Below are 16,835 nucleotides of genomic sequence, written 5' to 3' on the forward strand. Positions count from 1 at the left end.
AAATATTAAATATATTATCCGGAGTTATTCATTTGTCTTTGCACTTATCTGTAAGAGGAAATTATGATCAGTTATAACAAAGTCATTTATTTAACCAGGTTTCTGATGATTTGAACATGTAACAAGTTTGAGTCAAAAGTCATATCAAGTAATAAATGTAAGTGCATTTTATTGCAGAATAATAAAAAATGTGCAACAAAACAGAATTATCTCGTTTATACATTTGGAAGAACTTTCTTCTAATCACCCAAAAACCTTGATAGTATAAGCCGAATTCTTCTGCCGTGGGCTGGAGCTCCCTTTCACTGACTCTGCGGTAATATTAGTGCACTCTTTGGAAAGTTTCCCCTCCACATGTCCAAAATCTGATCTCAGAGGGAGTCCATGCTGCACGCCAGCTCCAGAGCCTCAGCCAACTCCGTCACATGAGCCACCTTCCTTCCACAGGGCACATTTTGTTTACCAACAAGCCTCAAGCTGCAGGTCCGGGGCCTCCCACAGCTTAAGGTGTCATCTGATTGGCCTCCTCCGGTGTGACGTCACGGGAAGTCAGCTCAGAGAAGAGCGCTGGCAGCCAGTACTGTGCCTCTCCAGCTGCCTGAGAGTCCAGCCAAGCCAGGCCTTCCTTCAGCAGGTGATCCTGGGAAAAGGACAAAGGAGAGTGAAACAGTTATTTTAGAACCCAAATAAAAGAAAACAGCGGATCGGTTTGAAGTAGCGCAGGATTAAAGGATGATTAAGAAACAGCCAATGGCCAGGCTGTACCCTGCTCCTCACAGACCTTGATATATAATCTCCATCCTGGCTGCTTTCACACAGTTAAAGTGACCTGTGTACTCACCAGCACGTGACACGCTCGCTCCTTCTCCCATTTTAGACTGTCCTTGATCTCACTCACTGTGACGTATCCCTTTTTCTGCAAACAAAAAGAAGACTGACATTAGAGCACCAGAAACAGCTGGGATCTCACCTTTCAGAATAAAAGCCCTTATCTCAGACACAAAATCCTCAACATTGTCCTTTTACCTCTCCCTACTGTGATCCTTCAATACATGGTGGCAATAAAATAAAGGCTCGAAGTTTATTTTACTGCATCACATTCGCGGACTGCCTTCATGGAAATAAAAAAAATGGGACTATGCAACAAAGTAGAGTTTGTCCAAAAGAATTATGTAATGGCATGAAAGTTACACAACCAAAATGTAATAAAGGCCTCAGGATGGAGGATAAAGTACACGAAGTCCTTAGGATGGTGTAAAAACAAGCACTTGATTATTTTTCAAGGCTGCTGATTGCTTTATGCTGAACTCTGGCTTCGTCTTACCTCGGCCAGCTGAAGAACCACAGTGTGGTCCATGTTGAGCTCAGCCGGGACTGACTGAACCAAGTAAGAACCACCAACGGGAATCATCCCAAACCCATTCCCCATCACCTTCAGTTTCTTTATGGCTCTGACCAAGTCATCCCTGGGAAGCACATATTCAGCCACGTGATTTAAAGTTGATGTCCAGGCATTAAATAATCCAAAAATAAACATCTTTAAGGCATTTTATGTCGATCAGTAGCACATGTTTCTATACTATACAACACGTTCGGTTGGTTATACTTACTGGCTAACCTCCTGAGCGTATTTACCGCGTCCTTTCAGTACTCTCTGATGGAGCTCATCCAGAGTAATCAGCCCTGAAAGAAAACACACACATTGGGACTTTATTTAGTGATTTCAGAGCTGGGTTATAATTACCGGATTCAGTTCATGATTTGATTTTCTGCAATTCACTGTTACCTCTGATGTCTAAGATATTAATGCCAGCAGACTGCTGCAGGTAAATAAAGATGCAGGTTACTGTTGAATAGGAAGGGTCCTAACTGAGTGACCCAGGAGTATCTGCAGCTGTAATAAGAATCCTCTAAATACTAGGAAAAGGTGCTTCTGTGTTTCTTATTTACCGCATTTAGCAGAGGATACACTGAACTAGCCTTTATGAAAGCAGGCCCAACATAATTAAGGAGTCTTGTGTAAGTGCAGTCTGATTCTCTCAGTCCTTAAAAGTTCTCTTTCAGATATTTCCTTGACCTTATGTTTTCTACGGAGGCTGAGAAAAACGTTTTTTGGGGGGACTATTCACAGCTACTCTGCATACAAACCTCCGTTTCTATGTTTCAGGGCAAGGCACACTTCAATGATCTGCACACCGAGTTCATAGTAGAAGTCACCAACTCCGAGCATCTCAGACCAAAACCCTTTACCAGCTGTGGAAAACAAAAAATAAAAACAGCACAGAAAAGGTTACGTCACTTGGATAAGCAGAAGAAAACAGACCTGAAACAGCCTGAAAATTTTGCTCTCATACAGCATGATTTTTTTTCCAAATTTAACTTGTAAAGTGAATTAATTTGGGTCTATGTAGAAAAAGAACACAATTTTCCAAGTTTTGTATCGTGAACTTCACTTTTTTTTCATTCAGATTTACAACTTTGATCTCTAAAGTTCTGACCATATTCTCTGAATGGATCCCCATCCAGTCCCTTTATTTATTTATTTATTTATTTCTAATGCCACTAATATGCCAAAACATATGCTGATTATATCCCAAATCATTCTCACATGCAAGCGGGTCAACACCGATGGTGGCACACATTTCCTGAAACTGGACCCTGAACTGTGGGTTCTTGCGGATCTCTTGTTTATGTTTGCTGGCAAATTCTTCCAGGTGGGTCTTGAAAGTTTCTAGCTGCTTGGACATCTAGCAAAAAAGGGAAAAAATGTTCAGTTGTAAAACTGGGGCTTCAATTGGGACTTATTTTCATAATTTATTGGTACTGATAGCAAATTTCCTATTCAAAATATTTTATTTTTGAAACATTAAAAAATAGCTCACCACAAGGTCACAGAATCTGAACCAATTACAATACCATCTGATTTTAATGAAACAAAAACTCCAAAACAAAAATATTAAATTAAAAAAGACAAAGCAAAACTTTTCAATGGAAAGAATAGAAACTATTTAGTATTATTATTATATATGTTTTGATTAATCAGTAAGCAAAAGGCGACAATCTAGAATAAATTAAGTGCATTTATTGCTATTTGAGGCCACCAATTTGCATTAAAGGAGTGTGTCAGTAAGCCAGTAAGATAAATAATTATACTAAATTTAACACAAGGGTGAAAACAAATAATCACACAATTCATGGTTTAATTTACGGACAATGGTTTCACTTCGCAGACAAAACTCACAGAAACTCACCTGCACTATTTGATCCTCAGCCAGAACATTTCCTCTTTCTTTGTATTTGGCCTTAACAAACAAAAAAAGTACAAGTGAGATAAGAAAAATGTTGCTCCAGTTTCTACACTCATCATTGGCAGGCGGTTTTAATGTGTGTAAATACGGGTTAACTGCTTACCAAGTGCATTTAAATAAAGGCTGACATTATTTAGAGATATTTATGATACTTTTGCCCACATTAACCTGCATATTACAAACTAATTCCTGGTATCATCATTACTAAATGATGAAGCAGCAGTAAATGGCTTTTGCAGATGTATTCTGCTAAAATTAAACCACGGCAATAAAAAATATCTGCGGCTCACGTTGGCTTTTAAATACCTCCTGCCAGCTGGAATAAAGATAATACACATATGGCTAATGTGAGGCAATAACTCCTCTTGAATCACCGCTTTGAGTTACAGCGTTACCTCAGCCAGCTTCTTTTTGGCGATCGCCCCGGCGCCGACACCTCTCCGCATTTTGGTGATGTTTGTCCCAAACTGTAAGAGGAAAGTTAAAACTCGAAACTACGAGGTTATGGCACAAAAATGACTCCTCTGCACAATTTAAGGTAAAAATCTTAACCTAAGCTAAACGAATCCTAATTTAACGCATTGTCGCTCATAAATTCTTCCTGATTTCACCTCAAAGAACAAATTTAGCTCTTACATCACCGATCTGTAACTCCTGTCGATTTTAACGGCTGAAAAGTGAAGTTTTCTGGGTTTTTTCTGGGATGTTTCACGCTAAATGATTGCAACTGCTTCCATTTTGTTTACAAGGAAGTAAACAGCTGAACAGTGTACTGAACACTGCCCCCTGGTGTTGGGGAGGATATAGCAGCTTGTTGCCGTTAATCCGTTTAAAGTTATTATGAATGTATTATCAAAATTATCCTCATCAGCAAATAATAATTGCTTTTTTGCATCATGAGATCCCTTTATATTATATGTTTGAAGAATTAACTTTATTTATTAGAAATTCTTATAAATTAAGAATTTCTGGCTGTTACAGCAGACAAAACCTTAAAAATAGCATTAGAAAAATTAAAGAAGCAGCTATATAGACATATATCTGAACAACATAAAACACAAAATTAAAAATAAGCTTAATTAAATAACAAAATAATAATAATAAAAAAATAAGGAGCCTAAATAAGTAAAACTCTAAAAGCAATACAATATAATGATATGTAGAAAGAATACACCGTACAGATTACCAGCTTTATTTCAAGTTCACACACACATATTTATTTTTAATGATGTTTTAATGAACATAGAAAATAAAATATATGACATTTAATAAAACAGAAAAAATAAAATTTATTGAATAACGTGGGGGAAAAAAACAATCAGCAGGTGTTAGGTGACAGGTTTTGCAGTGTAAAGAGTTACAGCGTGATATTAGTAGTGTGTTGATTGATTTAGGACTACAATTATTTTAAAACGGAGTTGAAACAGTTATAGTTGTTATATAGGTGTTATAGTTATGGTTATAGTTATAGTATCTCCAGCATTTCAGGTTCAAAGACTCTGAGAAGTACAATTCAGTGATTCAGTGATTTTTAGATAATAATTTTATTCATTTATGTGAAGACTGCATTACACAAATAGAGCTTTTGCACGGGACAAATATTCACAGTTTTACACTAGTTGACCTACAGATTGTCCATCACAGAGTTAAAGATGAAGAAGAGTTGAGATGAGGTCTCCACAGTGCCACTGCATCCTTCTGGATCCTCACAACCTGAGAACAGTGTGACAGATTATTTATATTAAACACAGCAAAGTAAATTGATTTTGGATTTTATTTTTAATTAATTCATTGGTCTATCACAAAATAGAGAGAAAACGCTGCTTCAAATGTCCCAGAGCCCTGTGTCCTCATGAAGACACGAGGCTCTGGGACATTGAGCCTTGTTATGTTTATTATAGAATTATGCTTATTTCTAACCAGATATTCAAATTGTCTGTGCCACATCATCATTTGAAAAGAATACAGGTAGTGCCTCTGCACGTGAATAAGTTTAAGCACACCTAAATGTTTCTCCCCTGCTTCTCCTGCAGGCTGAGCTTCAGCAAGTCGTTGTACTGATGTTCCTCTAAATCCTTCCCAGCATCAGCAGACCTGAGAGAACAGAAAATACCTTTCAATCAAATAAATCTGTTCTTTTGTTCTGCTTTTAATCTGGTGCTTCATTCACTGACTCACTTGGTTTCCTTCTGCCTTTGGCTGAGCAAGAACTTGATAAAGTTTTTCTGCACCATTGAATCCATGATTTTGCTGAATTCGCTGGCGATGGTAGACTCAGCGTACCTCTTCCTCGGGTTCTGCTCGTCTTCACTGAGAGGCAACAAAGACACAAATATAAAAATCAGATTATTTCTTTGACCCTCTTATTCCCTCTCCTCACACTCAATAGTGGTCAGATCCTGTCATATCTTAAAGACTTAATAGTATCTTATTATTAGTGCTTTGTGATACTGGAAATTTTGGTATCGAACCGATAGCGAGTAAATACATAGTCAGTGTTGCTGATACCAGTAACACCTTTCAGCTTGTCATGTACTTTGAAGCTGTTTTTGTTTTTAGAGACCTGTAAATCTGCCTGTCTCTAAATCCCTTTGGGTCAACTTCTGTTGTTTAACTGTGCTGTAGGCTATAAATAAAATAGACGCGACAGTGTCGATCCTCTCGTGCTAGTATCAGTCCAATACCAGTACTAGCACTGGTATGATCGATATTTGGATCGATCTGCCCACCTCTACTTATAATCCAAACAGAGCTCTTCCCTATATATATATATATATATATATATATACATACAACCATTTGTGCTTAGTAGAAACATATTTATTTTTCTAATATATCTGCAATTCACTTCCTGATCCTTCTGCTGCTCAAACAAGTGAATTTCCCCAGTTTGGGATACACATTCTTCTTCCCCGCTGTCACCAAGCTCTGCTCACAGGGGATCGCCTGCTTTTTCTCTAATATTGCAGGATCTTTGTCTCACACTATTTGGCCTCTCAAGGTGACTTTTGTTATTGTTATATTTTTTGGGTTATTTGTTCAACCTTTTGATTGCTAAAATTAAAGAAAATGATGAAAAGATTTCCAGACGTGTAATTCTATCTGACCAAGAGTCAAATCCTCACATCCAAGAAGCAGAGGATTTTCCTTTTTGTAGATTTGATTAATAAGCAGCTCAACTAATCATAAAAATTGTAGTTTTAACCAATTAGCCATTTAACTTGTCCACATCAGCCACATTATTACAGTGTACTGTATTATAGCAGCAGAATATGGACCCTGATAGCTTCCTTGTCATATGATTGTTAGGTTTTCTCCATTTTTCTTGTATTATTGTGAGGTTTTTACCTTACAATTCAAAGCACCTTGAGGAAACTGTTCGTGTGATTTCACACTATATAAATAAATCTGAACAGATTTTAACTGAATTATCAAAGATATAATAAAATGTGGTATAAAGTACTTATTATTATGTATTTAAGGAGTCACGCTATTATAAATTGTGTTGACATACTGGGGGGAAAATAGTCAGCTAAGCACACGGAGAAAAGTTTGGAAGCCATTTAAATAATTATATTAAATTCAAGCTCATTATGCAGATAAAAGGACTTCCTGCTGCACTGAGGCAAGGTTTCCAATCTTTTGTGATTGAAGTACCCCCCACAGTAACCCATTTCTACCCCATACTGTCACGTTCAGACTGTATTCATTAAAATGTTTAACCCACAAGTCAATTAAAAGTATAAATTCCAATTTAAGATGTTTTTTTTCAGAATATTTTCTAACATTTAAGATTTGTCTTCACAGCTGTGACCTGCCATGCACTATATTGTGATAAATAATCCCCCACTATAAGCCTTTACATTTATTTTCCTCTGCAAACACAAACATATATGAATATTTTTACAATTTTATAATCATATCTTTTTTGCTTTTATTAATCCCAACTTTTACATTTTAAGTCAAGCTAAATATGAGTTTTGCTGTATCTGAACCTCACTGTCCTATAGAACAGTGAGGTTCAAATACAGCAAAACAGTAGACTGTACACAGTCTACAGTTCACTCCAAAGTTTAATTTATAAGCATTCAATGTTATAAAATTCTCTAAAATTAAATATATAAAGTAAATGCAAGTAAAAAAGTTTTAAAATCATTGGAATTTTGAGCCACCTTGTCTTATAAATATTGCCGTTAAATCCAATTATCACTCAGTATATTCAGGGGAAACAAGCATGTAAAGCATACAATGAGACTTACGCCATCTCTTCTGTTTTTGCATGCAGGGCTACCAGCAGGCAGATGATCAGAAGTTTGAACAACAAAGCCTTCATGATGACCTGAAAGCAAAAACAGAGATTGTTGGAGAAAGGTCCACACTTAGTTCAACAACTTTAAGCAACCTGGAGGAAAGGTGAGCATATTCTGCAGCTCAAACCAAGTGTGTGAGCAGTTACATGAAATCCATTCAAGTATATTTTCTCACCTTTGAATAAAACGTCTTTAAAGCAGGCAGAGGGGAAAAATTTCCAGAGAAATTTGTAGACTGCTTACTACGATGTGTTGCTTTCAGAAAATGGGCTTTTATATAGTTTTCACTGAGATAATATGAGCCAAAGCTACAAAAACAGTTTAGTTCCAACACATTAAGTCATTAATGAAACACATACACACACAGGTGACTACTGATAAAGAGGGACGTGATAAACTTTAAATGGGAAAATGCGTGGGCCATTAAACTAATGAAAAAGTGGCAATGTGAAAATTAAAGCATGTTGAAAATACGGTGAAGATGTTTGACTGATGCTTATCGTAAAATGAGAAACCTCTGCTCTATGACACTTTCTCCAAAGTAATGACACCTACTGCTCCTCTCACAAAACACCTTAGCCTCAGCTATTGCAACCCTCACACAGTGACACTGAAATTATAGCTTAAAGAAGACCCATTACTATCATATATAGGGTGGATGCTTTCAAATATTAAGATAGTTAATTCAGTTTCATTTAAATTTTGTTTCTATAATGCCAAATCACAAGAACAGATGCCTCGAGGCACTTTATATTGTAAGGTACAGATGCTACAATAATACAGAGAAAACAGAAAAAAAAAAACACAAAAATCAGACAATTTCCTGTGAGCAAGCGCTTTGGCAGCAGTGGGAAGGAAAAACTCCTCTTTAACAGGAAGAAACCTCCAGCAGAACAAGGCTCAGGAAAGGGGCAGCCAACTAGTGCGACCAGTTAGGGGTGAGAGGAGGAAGACAGGACAAAGAAATGCTGTGGAAGAGAGCCAGAGATTAATAATAACTCATGCAGAGTGGTGTAAAAGCTGAATTGTGTAGGTAATCATGTGGGTCAAAAACTCCGGCTTCAGAGTACTCTGAAAGCTCTGTTTTAGACATTTTTTCTACTCTTTGCTCTGTATGATGTCCGTTTGCAAAAAGCAGCCTATCTGCTGACAGGAATTTCTTATGTATTTTACATATTTGAACCTCGAAGTAATAGCCTTTGTCTGTTAGAAACAATGGTTAAAATGGTGTTCAACTGTAATCTATATTTATTTTGTAATTTACATTTAAAATGAATTATTTATTTATAGTTTTTAACAAAAGACAGTTCTCATGTAAGTCCATAGTGTTTCTATCAGCTCAAAGTTGAAAAATTGACGTCCAACCACGGAGGTAACACGTTGACCTCTTACGTGACAACAACGTAACACTAGAACACGCCCCTTCAGTCGTTGTTTCCGGTTGCTTCACTCGGTTGCATTTTTTAAATATCCAGGGGGACTTTTCAGGCAGCTCTAAAGGGAGTAGTTACTCTTTGACTAAATGCACTTCCAAATAATACATACTCGGCGTCTATAACGACTTACTTGAAAAATGTTTAACAATGGTCTCGAAATGTCGCCATTTCATTATCTAATGTTGGTTTAATGCATGTATAAAGCGTCGTTGTGCTTTCTCGCGCCCCCTACTGGTGCCCTTCCGATGGAAACCTCCAAAACATAAGAAATGGCCATCCAACAAATTACGCATGCGCAGTAGTCAGCGCTTTAAAACAAGTCTTGAGGAGGGAACGTGAAGACAGTTGCAGGTGGACTTGAATAATAGTCGATGTAAGCTGAAAACGTATAAAAGCGTGTTGGTAAAAAGCAGGTACGTGTGAATTATGAATATCACAATGCGTACGTTACAGCCGGCCCTCTGCGGGCGCGCGGTTTGTCCGTTTAACTAACCGGTTAGCGTTAGCCACCTAGCTAGCTGTTATTGTTTTTTCGTGATTCCGCGAGAACCAAAATGGAGGAGATGGCTGATGCCAGTGTCCTACACAGCCACTCCCGAGTCCTTGTTTGAAGCCTCCACACTGAAATGTCGACCCAGGTGCATTATTAATGGGTCAAATTCCCATCAAACGCCCGAGTTTGTTACCAAATCAGCGTGTCTGTGTTTGCACTGCTGTGCTAGTATAGCTTAGCTTCAGTTTTCAAACCCGGCGAGCATTTTTTTTTTGTAAAATGTGCCCCCAAATCATACAGTTTAACCGTGTAGTCCTCTTTGATTTGTCCAACCGTTACAAGCCCGTGTATGTTTTTTACCCCAAGCGCAAAGACTGTGTACTCTATGAAATAAACACACAGGAGGAGCCAGACGGATGAATTTGTCCTTTGTTTTTGCAGGACAGTAGCTTCGAGTTCACATGTGAAGTTGCTGCTGGTTGAATCTCAGGATGAAAAGTCGTCGTTGTGTTCGCCATGACTCTGAGGTCCACGCTGTATCCAAACACGCGATTCAGGCAGCACGCTGATGCCGGGGTCGTCACCGTTAGCCCCGTGAGCCTCAAGAGGGAGTCCTGCGACTTTGTTATAGATGTTCAAGACGTGCAGAGGGGCGAGATCCCAATCAAATCAAAGGACTTAGACCAGAATTACATGACAAGCAAGGTTGCCCTCGCTGCCACTGTTGCAGAGGTAGTTCAAGGAGACACTAAACCTGTGGGGGTACTGTCCCCTGTCAGACCAATGGGGGGTGAGGGAACCCCGGTGAAAGGTAAACCCCTCTCTGTTGACAATATGGAAAACCCTCAGATGGCTGTGAACAATAACTCAAAGGATGCCGGTGCTGATGAAAGTGCGAAAGGGGTTGTACCTGGAGTGCTTGGCACCGCATCCATCGAACTCTCATCTGAGGGTAAGTGGAGGAACATCAGGAAGACCCCTGCCAACCCTCACACACAGGCCAACTGCCTCCGTCAGATTCTCCTCCTCCAGCTGGACCTCATTGAACAACAGCAACAACAGCTCCAGTCCAAGGACAAGGAGATAGATGAGCTCAAAGCAGACAAAGAGACGGTACGTTAAAGTCTTGGCCCGTCTTAATGTGTTTTCTGTCACTTTTTCCTTCTTTATCCCAGAAATGTTGCTTTTTTCCACACTCATGTCTTCCTTCTTTTGCAGCTGCTTGCACGTATTGAGCGAATGGAGCGCCGCCTTCAGCTCACAAGGAAGGACCCACCCCGTGATAAGCGCCTTTTCCAGCCCTTGGAGCCATGGACCCCTGACAAAGAGGACATGTGGGATCTGGAGCTCGAGAGTCCACAGCCTGACCCAGCCACGCCACTCATCTTCAGTCGGGGTGGCAAAGGTCATAAAAGGTACAATAAACGCCAGCAGAGGCAGCACAAGTGTTTGTTCCTGTTCCACATAATAAAGTGAAAAAATGTTCTGTATAATTTGGTCTATTCAGACTTTGTCCACGTTATTAAAGGAAAATGAGGTGACATTTTTCTGCATATGAAAGACCAAAAAGATTTTAACCGTCCTCCAAAGGGAAACTGCCATTATTTATTTCCTAAATATCCAGAAATAATGGGGAATTGATACTGTTAGATAAGATGCCGCAGACTTGTTGCCTGCACTGTATGTAGACCACTTGCATTTCCAAAGGCCAATTTCCATTTTATGTCTTTCATTTTTAGGAAATCTTGCTTTGGTGATACAAAAGTGCAAAAATCTCGAGGTAAAAGTGCCAAGTTGAGCCCGCAGAAGCCCGAAATTGAGCCTGGCTCTCCTAATCAGAGAGAGCTACGCAGCAAGGAAACCCCAGAGAAGACTGTTCCCGTGAGGGCAGAAAGGGACGGTTTGCTCCTTTGCAAAGAGGAGGCTGAACTGAGCTGCCAGATGGAGGATCTCCCCTTCATGTCAACGACAGAGATGTATCTGTGTTGCTGGAACCAACCTCCTCTGTCCCCCCTGCGTGAGACTTCCCCGAAAAAGGAGGAAGAGGTGGCCAGTGAGTGGACTCCTCATGTAGTACATGATATGCTGATTGTTTGTAAGCCTAACCTATATCCCACCTTCAATCACTTTATCCTTCAAAGTGTCCTGAACAAAATATCTATGAATAAACTCTTCTCCCTGCTTCTGTTCACCTCCTAGTCCCATCTTGGAGGGAAAATATAATAGAGCCGCTGAATGAAGACTCCTCCTTTAATCCCCCTGAGGTGAGAGACTCATCTGAAAAGAAACTTGTACCTCCTAAAATGAACTCGCATCAGATCCAAATGAATTTTTAACTCACAATTCACTTCTGTTTCCCCTCAAGCCGCTAGACGACGGCGTGTTTTTGAAACGTCACTCAAAGCTCGAGTTGGATGAGAAGAGGAGGAAAAGGTACCGGTCGCTGACTTAAACTTGGTTTAACATTTTAACAAATGCATTTCTTGAGTGTTGAGCGGTATGGGTGCTGGAGTAAACTGCAACAACCTGTATTGGATAAATTTTATCTAAATTTTGATTATTAAATAGTTTTGATGAGCATTTTCGGAGACTTGGTCTAAACTGAGCCCTGGATTTAAATATTAAAGACCAGAGTATGAATAAACATCAAGGTCTGTTCTGCTCTCATTGTTGAAGAATGCCAAAGTATCCCCCACCCCATTTTAATGAATGAAAGCTGAAGGTGTGATATTATCAGCGATGTTGAGCTTTTAATGCTTATATAAATCAAATTAAATAATGTCAATCTGCATACCAAAATAGTGATTTTTTTTTTTTTTTTTTTTTTATGTATTTATTTATTTTTTGCCATAATTGAGCAGCCCCACTACCACCTGTCTCTCACTCTTTACTTTTCCTGTCATGTAAACGAATCCTGCGTGTTTCTAGATGGGATATCCAGCGAATCAGAGAGCAGCGCATGTTCCAGCGTCTGCAGCAGCGCATGAACAGGAAGAAAGTTGTCCAGGAGACCGAGCCGGAGTTGTCGTCCTTCTATCCCGACACCGAAGATGGTACATCTTCAGTATTAGAGCAGTGTAATTCTTAAATCAAACCAGGAGATTTTCATTCTTAATTTTAATTCTTAATTCTCTTCCAGTTGAAAGTATAGTGATCACTCCCTTCTTGCCTGTGGTTGCATTTGGTCGGCCTCTGCCTAAACTCTCACAACAGTAAGTTAAAAGTTTTTTGTTTTGGGCTTTTCCTTTATTAATATACAAATTGTTAATAATATTGGTGGATTATCTTTATATATGGCCAAAGCTTCCAATAATAAGCTCAGCATATGTACAAGTGCTCTCTGTGAGGTTAAAGCTCAGGCACTACTTTGCTTCTGTGTCAGTAGGGCCATATATCCTTAATATGGTTGAGTGAGCACAGCAGCCCCACTCACCTGCTGTTCAACCTGCCTGTTTGGCTCACATGGTAACAGAAATTTGCCTCTAACTGAACAAACATCATAGCTAAAATCTTTGTGTAGTCTGAGTTTCATTTAAGACAAAACATCAAATGAAGTGAAGGCCATTTTCACAGTCCACCTCTTCCCCTGCTGTATTTCTTCTGTAATTTATTGCAGGCCTGTATTCATTTAAAGCTGGGATAAAATGATTTAAATGGAACCTAATGCAGTCCATATTTTTTTTTGTCCTTGGACTATCACAGTAGCTTTGATGATTAACAGTTACATATCCTTATCTTATACGGTGCTTTGGTGCAGCCCATCAGTTTGAAACAAGCTCCCTTTGAGCCAGGAGTTAAATAATTATTATAAACAAAACAAACAAACTTTAAATAAATAAATTATATTTTAATAAAGCTGCTAAAGGACACCACTCACCCCACTCCAGTGAAAAATGAACAGACACCAGAGGGTTTAATATTATTATTCAGTGATGGTATGTTGATAAGGCCATTAAGCATCTGTTTTATGTGCAATTCACTCACATATCTCATCTTTTCAACATTTAGTCTCTAATAAATATTGTAGTTTTACCACTATATTGTCTGGCCTTCGTAAACAAAAGGTTTGAAGTTTTGGTATACGCCGATGCTTTTATAAGAACCTGAAGCTGTTTTTAATATCAGCATCTGTCATTGTAACTCTGTGTGTGTAGCATATATATGATATAAAATGAGAAAAAGCAGCAGGAGCATTCCAGTTATTTTCACTCGTCTTTACTCTTGAACTGAGGGTCGACTGTCCGTTGTTTTCTCTCCAGGAACTTTGAGCTGCCTTGGCTGGATGACCGCAGCCGGTGCCGCATTGAGGTTCCCAAGAAACACACGCCTCACCGGACCTGCAGGAAGTGAAGCCCTTAAAAAACAGCAGCAGTGGTGGGAGAAGAAGATGATTATGATGATGCTCCACACCCAGATTAAAAAAAACAAAACAAAAAAATTTGCTGGTGTGGCAGGGAGTCGCATCACTAGTCGCTTTGTTTAACTGTCACTGTTGCTTTTGCTCTCCTGAGTTTTGGTAAAGGATGGACGATATCTGCAGGGCAGGGTGTCCTTGATGTTTTCGGTCTCTTAAAAGAGAGGCTGAGCCCTCCATGCCAGAAGATTACAGCCCTCAAGTCAGCAGCTGTTCATAATTACACATTTACCAAGAGTTACATGCATGTCCTGATACTTTTTTGGTGGATCTGCACCACAGACGTAAAAAAGACCCGTAGACTTAATCAAACAGATGTGGTGTTTCTGTCGTGTTATATGGGGTCGGTAGTATTAAGGGACAAGCTGAGGAGCTCTAATCTTTGTGCATACGTGTAGAGGGAACGATTTAAAGCCACTTTGACTGAAAATAGAGCTTCGCGAGCAATGCAGCTGCATCCTTTTCGTTTGGGTCGTGTCACCGCGCCTGTTCTCCCCGCATCAATGTCGTGCTGTGTGTTGCCTATATCGATTGCACACGACTGCATTAAGATTTTATCGATGTTAGGTGTGATTATTGGGAGTTTTGAGCCAGCATGATTTCATATATATGCATATATATATATATATATATAAAATAATCGAGCCAATCCAGTGTAAGGTGAAAAATGTAAACAATCAGATGATTGGGTTTGAGAACAAAGGTACAGGAAATTATTCGGGTGGTAAACTTGGCGTCGAATTCAGTAACCTGTCCCCTTTTTTTGTTGTTGTTGTTTTGTTTTTTTTGGTTTTGTTTCTGTTAGTTCCTTTTTTTTATGTGAGATGCATGGACTCTCTTTAGCTGTTTCCAAATGATAAAAAATAAAAAGGTATTAGCATGGCTTTGCCCCAAAATGGAGAATAATCTCTGCTCATTGGGCTACAAAAATACTGTCTTGAAAGCATGACCTTTGGCCGCTCAGTTCGGCCGATCTGATAATAACAAAGTTTGATTTTTGATCTTGATTTTTCTCTTTTGTTTCCAATAAAAAAAAAAAAAAAAAGCTTGTGTCCAGTAAATATACGATTTAGGTGTACGCATCAGACTCCTGACGTTCACGGGAGCCGTTTTAGAAAGTGAAGCTTTCTAGCTGTAGTCTGTGCGCGCTCTTTAACACGCTGCCAGTTAATCTCTCCCTCTGCGAGTTCATCTCAGTCACAGTCGCAGTGTTTGGTTTCTGCAGGTTTTCCTCTTCGCTGTGTTCTCTCAGCCTCTTCTACATTTGATGCAACAGCTTTCTGCAGCTTCAATTTTTTTCAGCTGCTCAGTGTGCACCTGCATATGCGGCACATTCTGGAAATACAAAGTCAGTTTTTGTTTTTTGTTTTTTCCTGTTGTTTTTCTGTACATAGCTTTCAGAAACAAATGTACATAAAACATTGCTGTTATTTTTTTATTATTTAATGTTGGAAGTGTTGAGTACATCAATATCGTTCTATGATTGTAAGTTGACAAATTGACAGTTTTGAAAGTAAAACTTTTTTTGGAATAAAATGAATATGTCTATCATATGTGGATGTGGTTATTTGATAGGGATGAAGTGGGTACAAATGTACACTAGGAGGTTGTTTATGAAAAATACATAAAGCTATTTTTTCCATACATAGCACAAAAACTGTTTAGATTTAACTGTGTACAACTTCAGCCTCATCTCCTTTATCTGTGCCTGTGATCCTGATGACTGGAGTAGAGAGGAAGTATAACTGAAAATTTCCAGGTGTTAACAGGTCATTAACAAGCTCCTCCCATGTAGTTTTGGGCTGTTCGTTCTCATGATCATCCCACCCCTGGCTGGTCCTTTTACTGCACCAGCAGTGTGTTTGGGATGATTGTCATGCTTACAAATGAAGCTGTTCTAGATGATATTGCATGGATCAAAAAATGACCGTACTTTTTTTAATTCCATCAATTTTCACAAGATCTATAACGCCACTGTCTGAAATTCATCCCCAAACCACCACAGAGCCTCCACCATGTTTCAGAGATGACTGTAGACTCACAGTTGTACCTCAGTCTGGACTAAAACTTCAGATATTTAAAATCGCTCTGTAAGACGACCTGCTGATTTTGAGCCCAGTTCTTGTGTAATCTGCCTTTTCTCCCTTGGAGTAGATGGATCAACTGAAGGGTCAGAGTCATTTCTCAGGTCTGGCATCAGGTGGACTTTTCCCTTTATCTGCCAGATATTTTTAGGCCTTCCACTTCATCTTTTGTGCACCGCTTGTCCACTTTCCTCATTGTTCTTACAGACACGCTGCACACCATGCCCAGATATGCCAGGTTTTCAGCTGGTAGCTCTTTGGGAATCACCTTGTTGGTATAAAATTTTATATCACTCAAACTGTTGTTTCTGGTACTTTGTAGATTCAGCTAAAGAAATGGGACCAAAGTCTTTGATCTTATGACTGCTAGTAACAAAGTACCTAAATATACAACTTAAAACCGGTTCTTTGTTGTGTGTTTTGTGTAAACACTGAATCAGGAGACTTTTTTTATGCTTGCATGGTTCATAGGTCAGTGTTAAGTGGGTGAACATAGGAAGAAACATTCCTCTGCAATTGATCAGGTACAAGGACTGGATGGGAAATGAGTGAAAAAGCAGCCAATGTCCAAAGAAAAACTTTAAAAGACATCGAGAAAGGCCTGGAGAACTGGTGCTGAAGAACACCTTAAAAAATACTGGCAACCACCAGTGCTGCCTCTCAATGTCACAGCAGACACACTTATAGTATCAGTTTCAAAATCCTACATTGCCTTGTTCTCAAGTTATCACATTCACGTAATTTTCAGAAAGCCTTTTCTGTCCTTGCCATCAAGCTCAGTGAGATTCGA

General features: G+C 39.1%; 3 protein-coding genes across 4 annotated transcripts; 1 reads left to right on the forward strand and 2 right to left on the reverse strand.

Moving 5' to 3' along the window:
- Positions 1–152: 152 nt before the first annotated feature.
- On the reverse strand, positions 153–4,066 carry snf8 (SNF8 subunit of ESCRT-II). Its single transcript, XM_085417021.1, has 9 exons — positions 3,945–4,066; positions 3,704–3,775; positions 3,252–3,302; positions 2,609–2,747; positions 2,149–2,253; positions 1,611–1,683; positions 1,325–1,466; positions 842–916; positions 153–640 (listed from the first exon to the last, which is right to left on the reverse strand). Exons 2-9 carry the CDS (start codon positions 3,752–3,754, stop codon positions 503–505), a joined length of 774 nt encoding a protein of 257 aa, XP_085273147.1. The 5' UTR covers positions 3,755–3,775; positions 3,945–4,066; the 3' UTR covers positions 153–502.
- A 526-nt stretch (positions 4,067–4,592) lies between these two features.
- gip (gastric inhibitory polypeptide) lies at positions 4,593–8,888 on the reverse strand. The gene is made up of 5 exons (XM_085417025.1): positions 7,794–8,888; positions 7,568–7,647; positions 5,487–5,618; positions 5,312–5,402; positions 4,593–5,021 (listed from the first exon to the last, which is right to left on the reverse strand). The coding sequence occupies exons 2-4, from the start codon at positions 7,639–7,641 to the stop codon at positions 5,312–5,314; spliced, it is 297 nt and encodes a 98-aa protein (XP_085273151.1). The 5' UTR covers positions 7,642–7,647; positions 7,794–8,888; the 3' UTR covers positions 4,593–5,021.
- Positions 8,889–9,317: 429 nt separating this feature from the next.
- msl1b (MSL complex subunit 1b) lies at positions 9,318–15,514 on the forward strand. 2 transcript variants are annotated; one of them, XM_085417023.1, is made up of 9 exons: positions 9,318–9,467; positions 9,989–10,660; positions 10,766–10,962; positions 11,287–11,642; positions 11,747–11,811; positions 11,913–11,980; positions 12,476–12,600; positions 12,687–12,759; positions 13,807–15,514. In XM_085417023.1, exons 2-9 carry the CDS (start codon positions 10,064–10,066, stop codon positions 13,895–13,897), a joined length of 1,572 nt encoding a protein of 523 aa, XP_085273149.1. In that variant the 5' UTR covers positions 9,318–9,467; positions 9,989–10,063; the 3' UTR covers positions 13,898–15,514. The 2 variants fall into 2 exon arrangements, with proteins under 2 accessions (XP_085273149.1, XP_085273150.1); XM_085417024.1 differs by having other exon boundaries at positions 11,287–11,600.
- Positions 15,515–16,835: the final 1,321 nt, after the last annotated feature.

This window comes from Rhamphochromis longiceps, linkage group LG8 (genome assembly GCF_057381845.1).
Source record: "Rhamphochromis longiceps isolate RC_006_pf linkage group LG8, R_longiceps_female_GT1.1, whole genome shotgun sequence".
Taxonomy (NCBI): domain Eukaryota; kingdom Metazoa; phylum Chordata; class Actinopteri; order Cichliformes; family Cichlidae; genus Rhamphochromis; species Rhamphochromis longiceps.

Coding starts and splice junctions, on each gene's coding strand:
- snf8 (XM_085417021.1), bottom strand. CDS start 3,754: ATGCGGAGAGGTGTCGGCGCCGGGGCGATCGCCAAAAAGAAGCTGGCT. Junction 917..1,324: donor TGGTTCTTCAGCTGGCCGAG/GTAAGACGAAGC, acceptor TTTTGTTTGCAG/AAAAAGGGATACGTCACAGT. Junction 641..841: donor AGCGAGCGTGTCACGTGCTG/GTGAGTACACAG, acceptor TCCTTTTCCCAG/GATCACCTGCTGAAGGAAGG.
- gip (XM_085417025.1), bottom strand. CDS start 7,641: ATGAAGGCTTTGTTGTTCAAACTTCTGATCATCTGCCTGCTGGTAGCC. Junction 5,619..7,567: donor GCAAAAACAGAAGAGATGGC/GTAAGTCTCATT, acceptor GTTGCCTCTCAG/TGAAGACGAGCAGAACCCGA. Junction 5,403..5,486: donor CAAAGGCAGAAGGAAACCAA/GTGAGTCAGTGA, acceptor CTGTTCTCTCAG/GTCTGCTGATGCTGGGAAGG.
- msl1b (XM_085417023.1), top strand. CDS start 10,064: ATGACTCTGAGGTCCACGCTGTATCCAAACACGCGATTCAGGCAGCAC. Junction 10,661..10,765: donor TCAAAGCAGACAAAGAGACG/GTACGTTAAAGT, acceptor CTTCTTTTGCAG/CTGCTTGCACGTATTGAGCG. Junction 11,981..12,475: donor GATGAGAAGAGGAGGAAAAG/GTACCGGTCGCT, acceptor GCGTGTTTCTAG/ATGGGATATCCAGCGAATCA.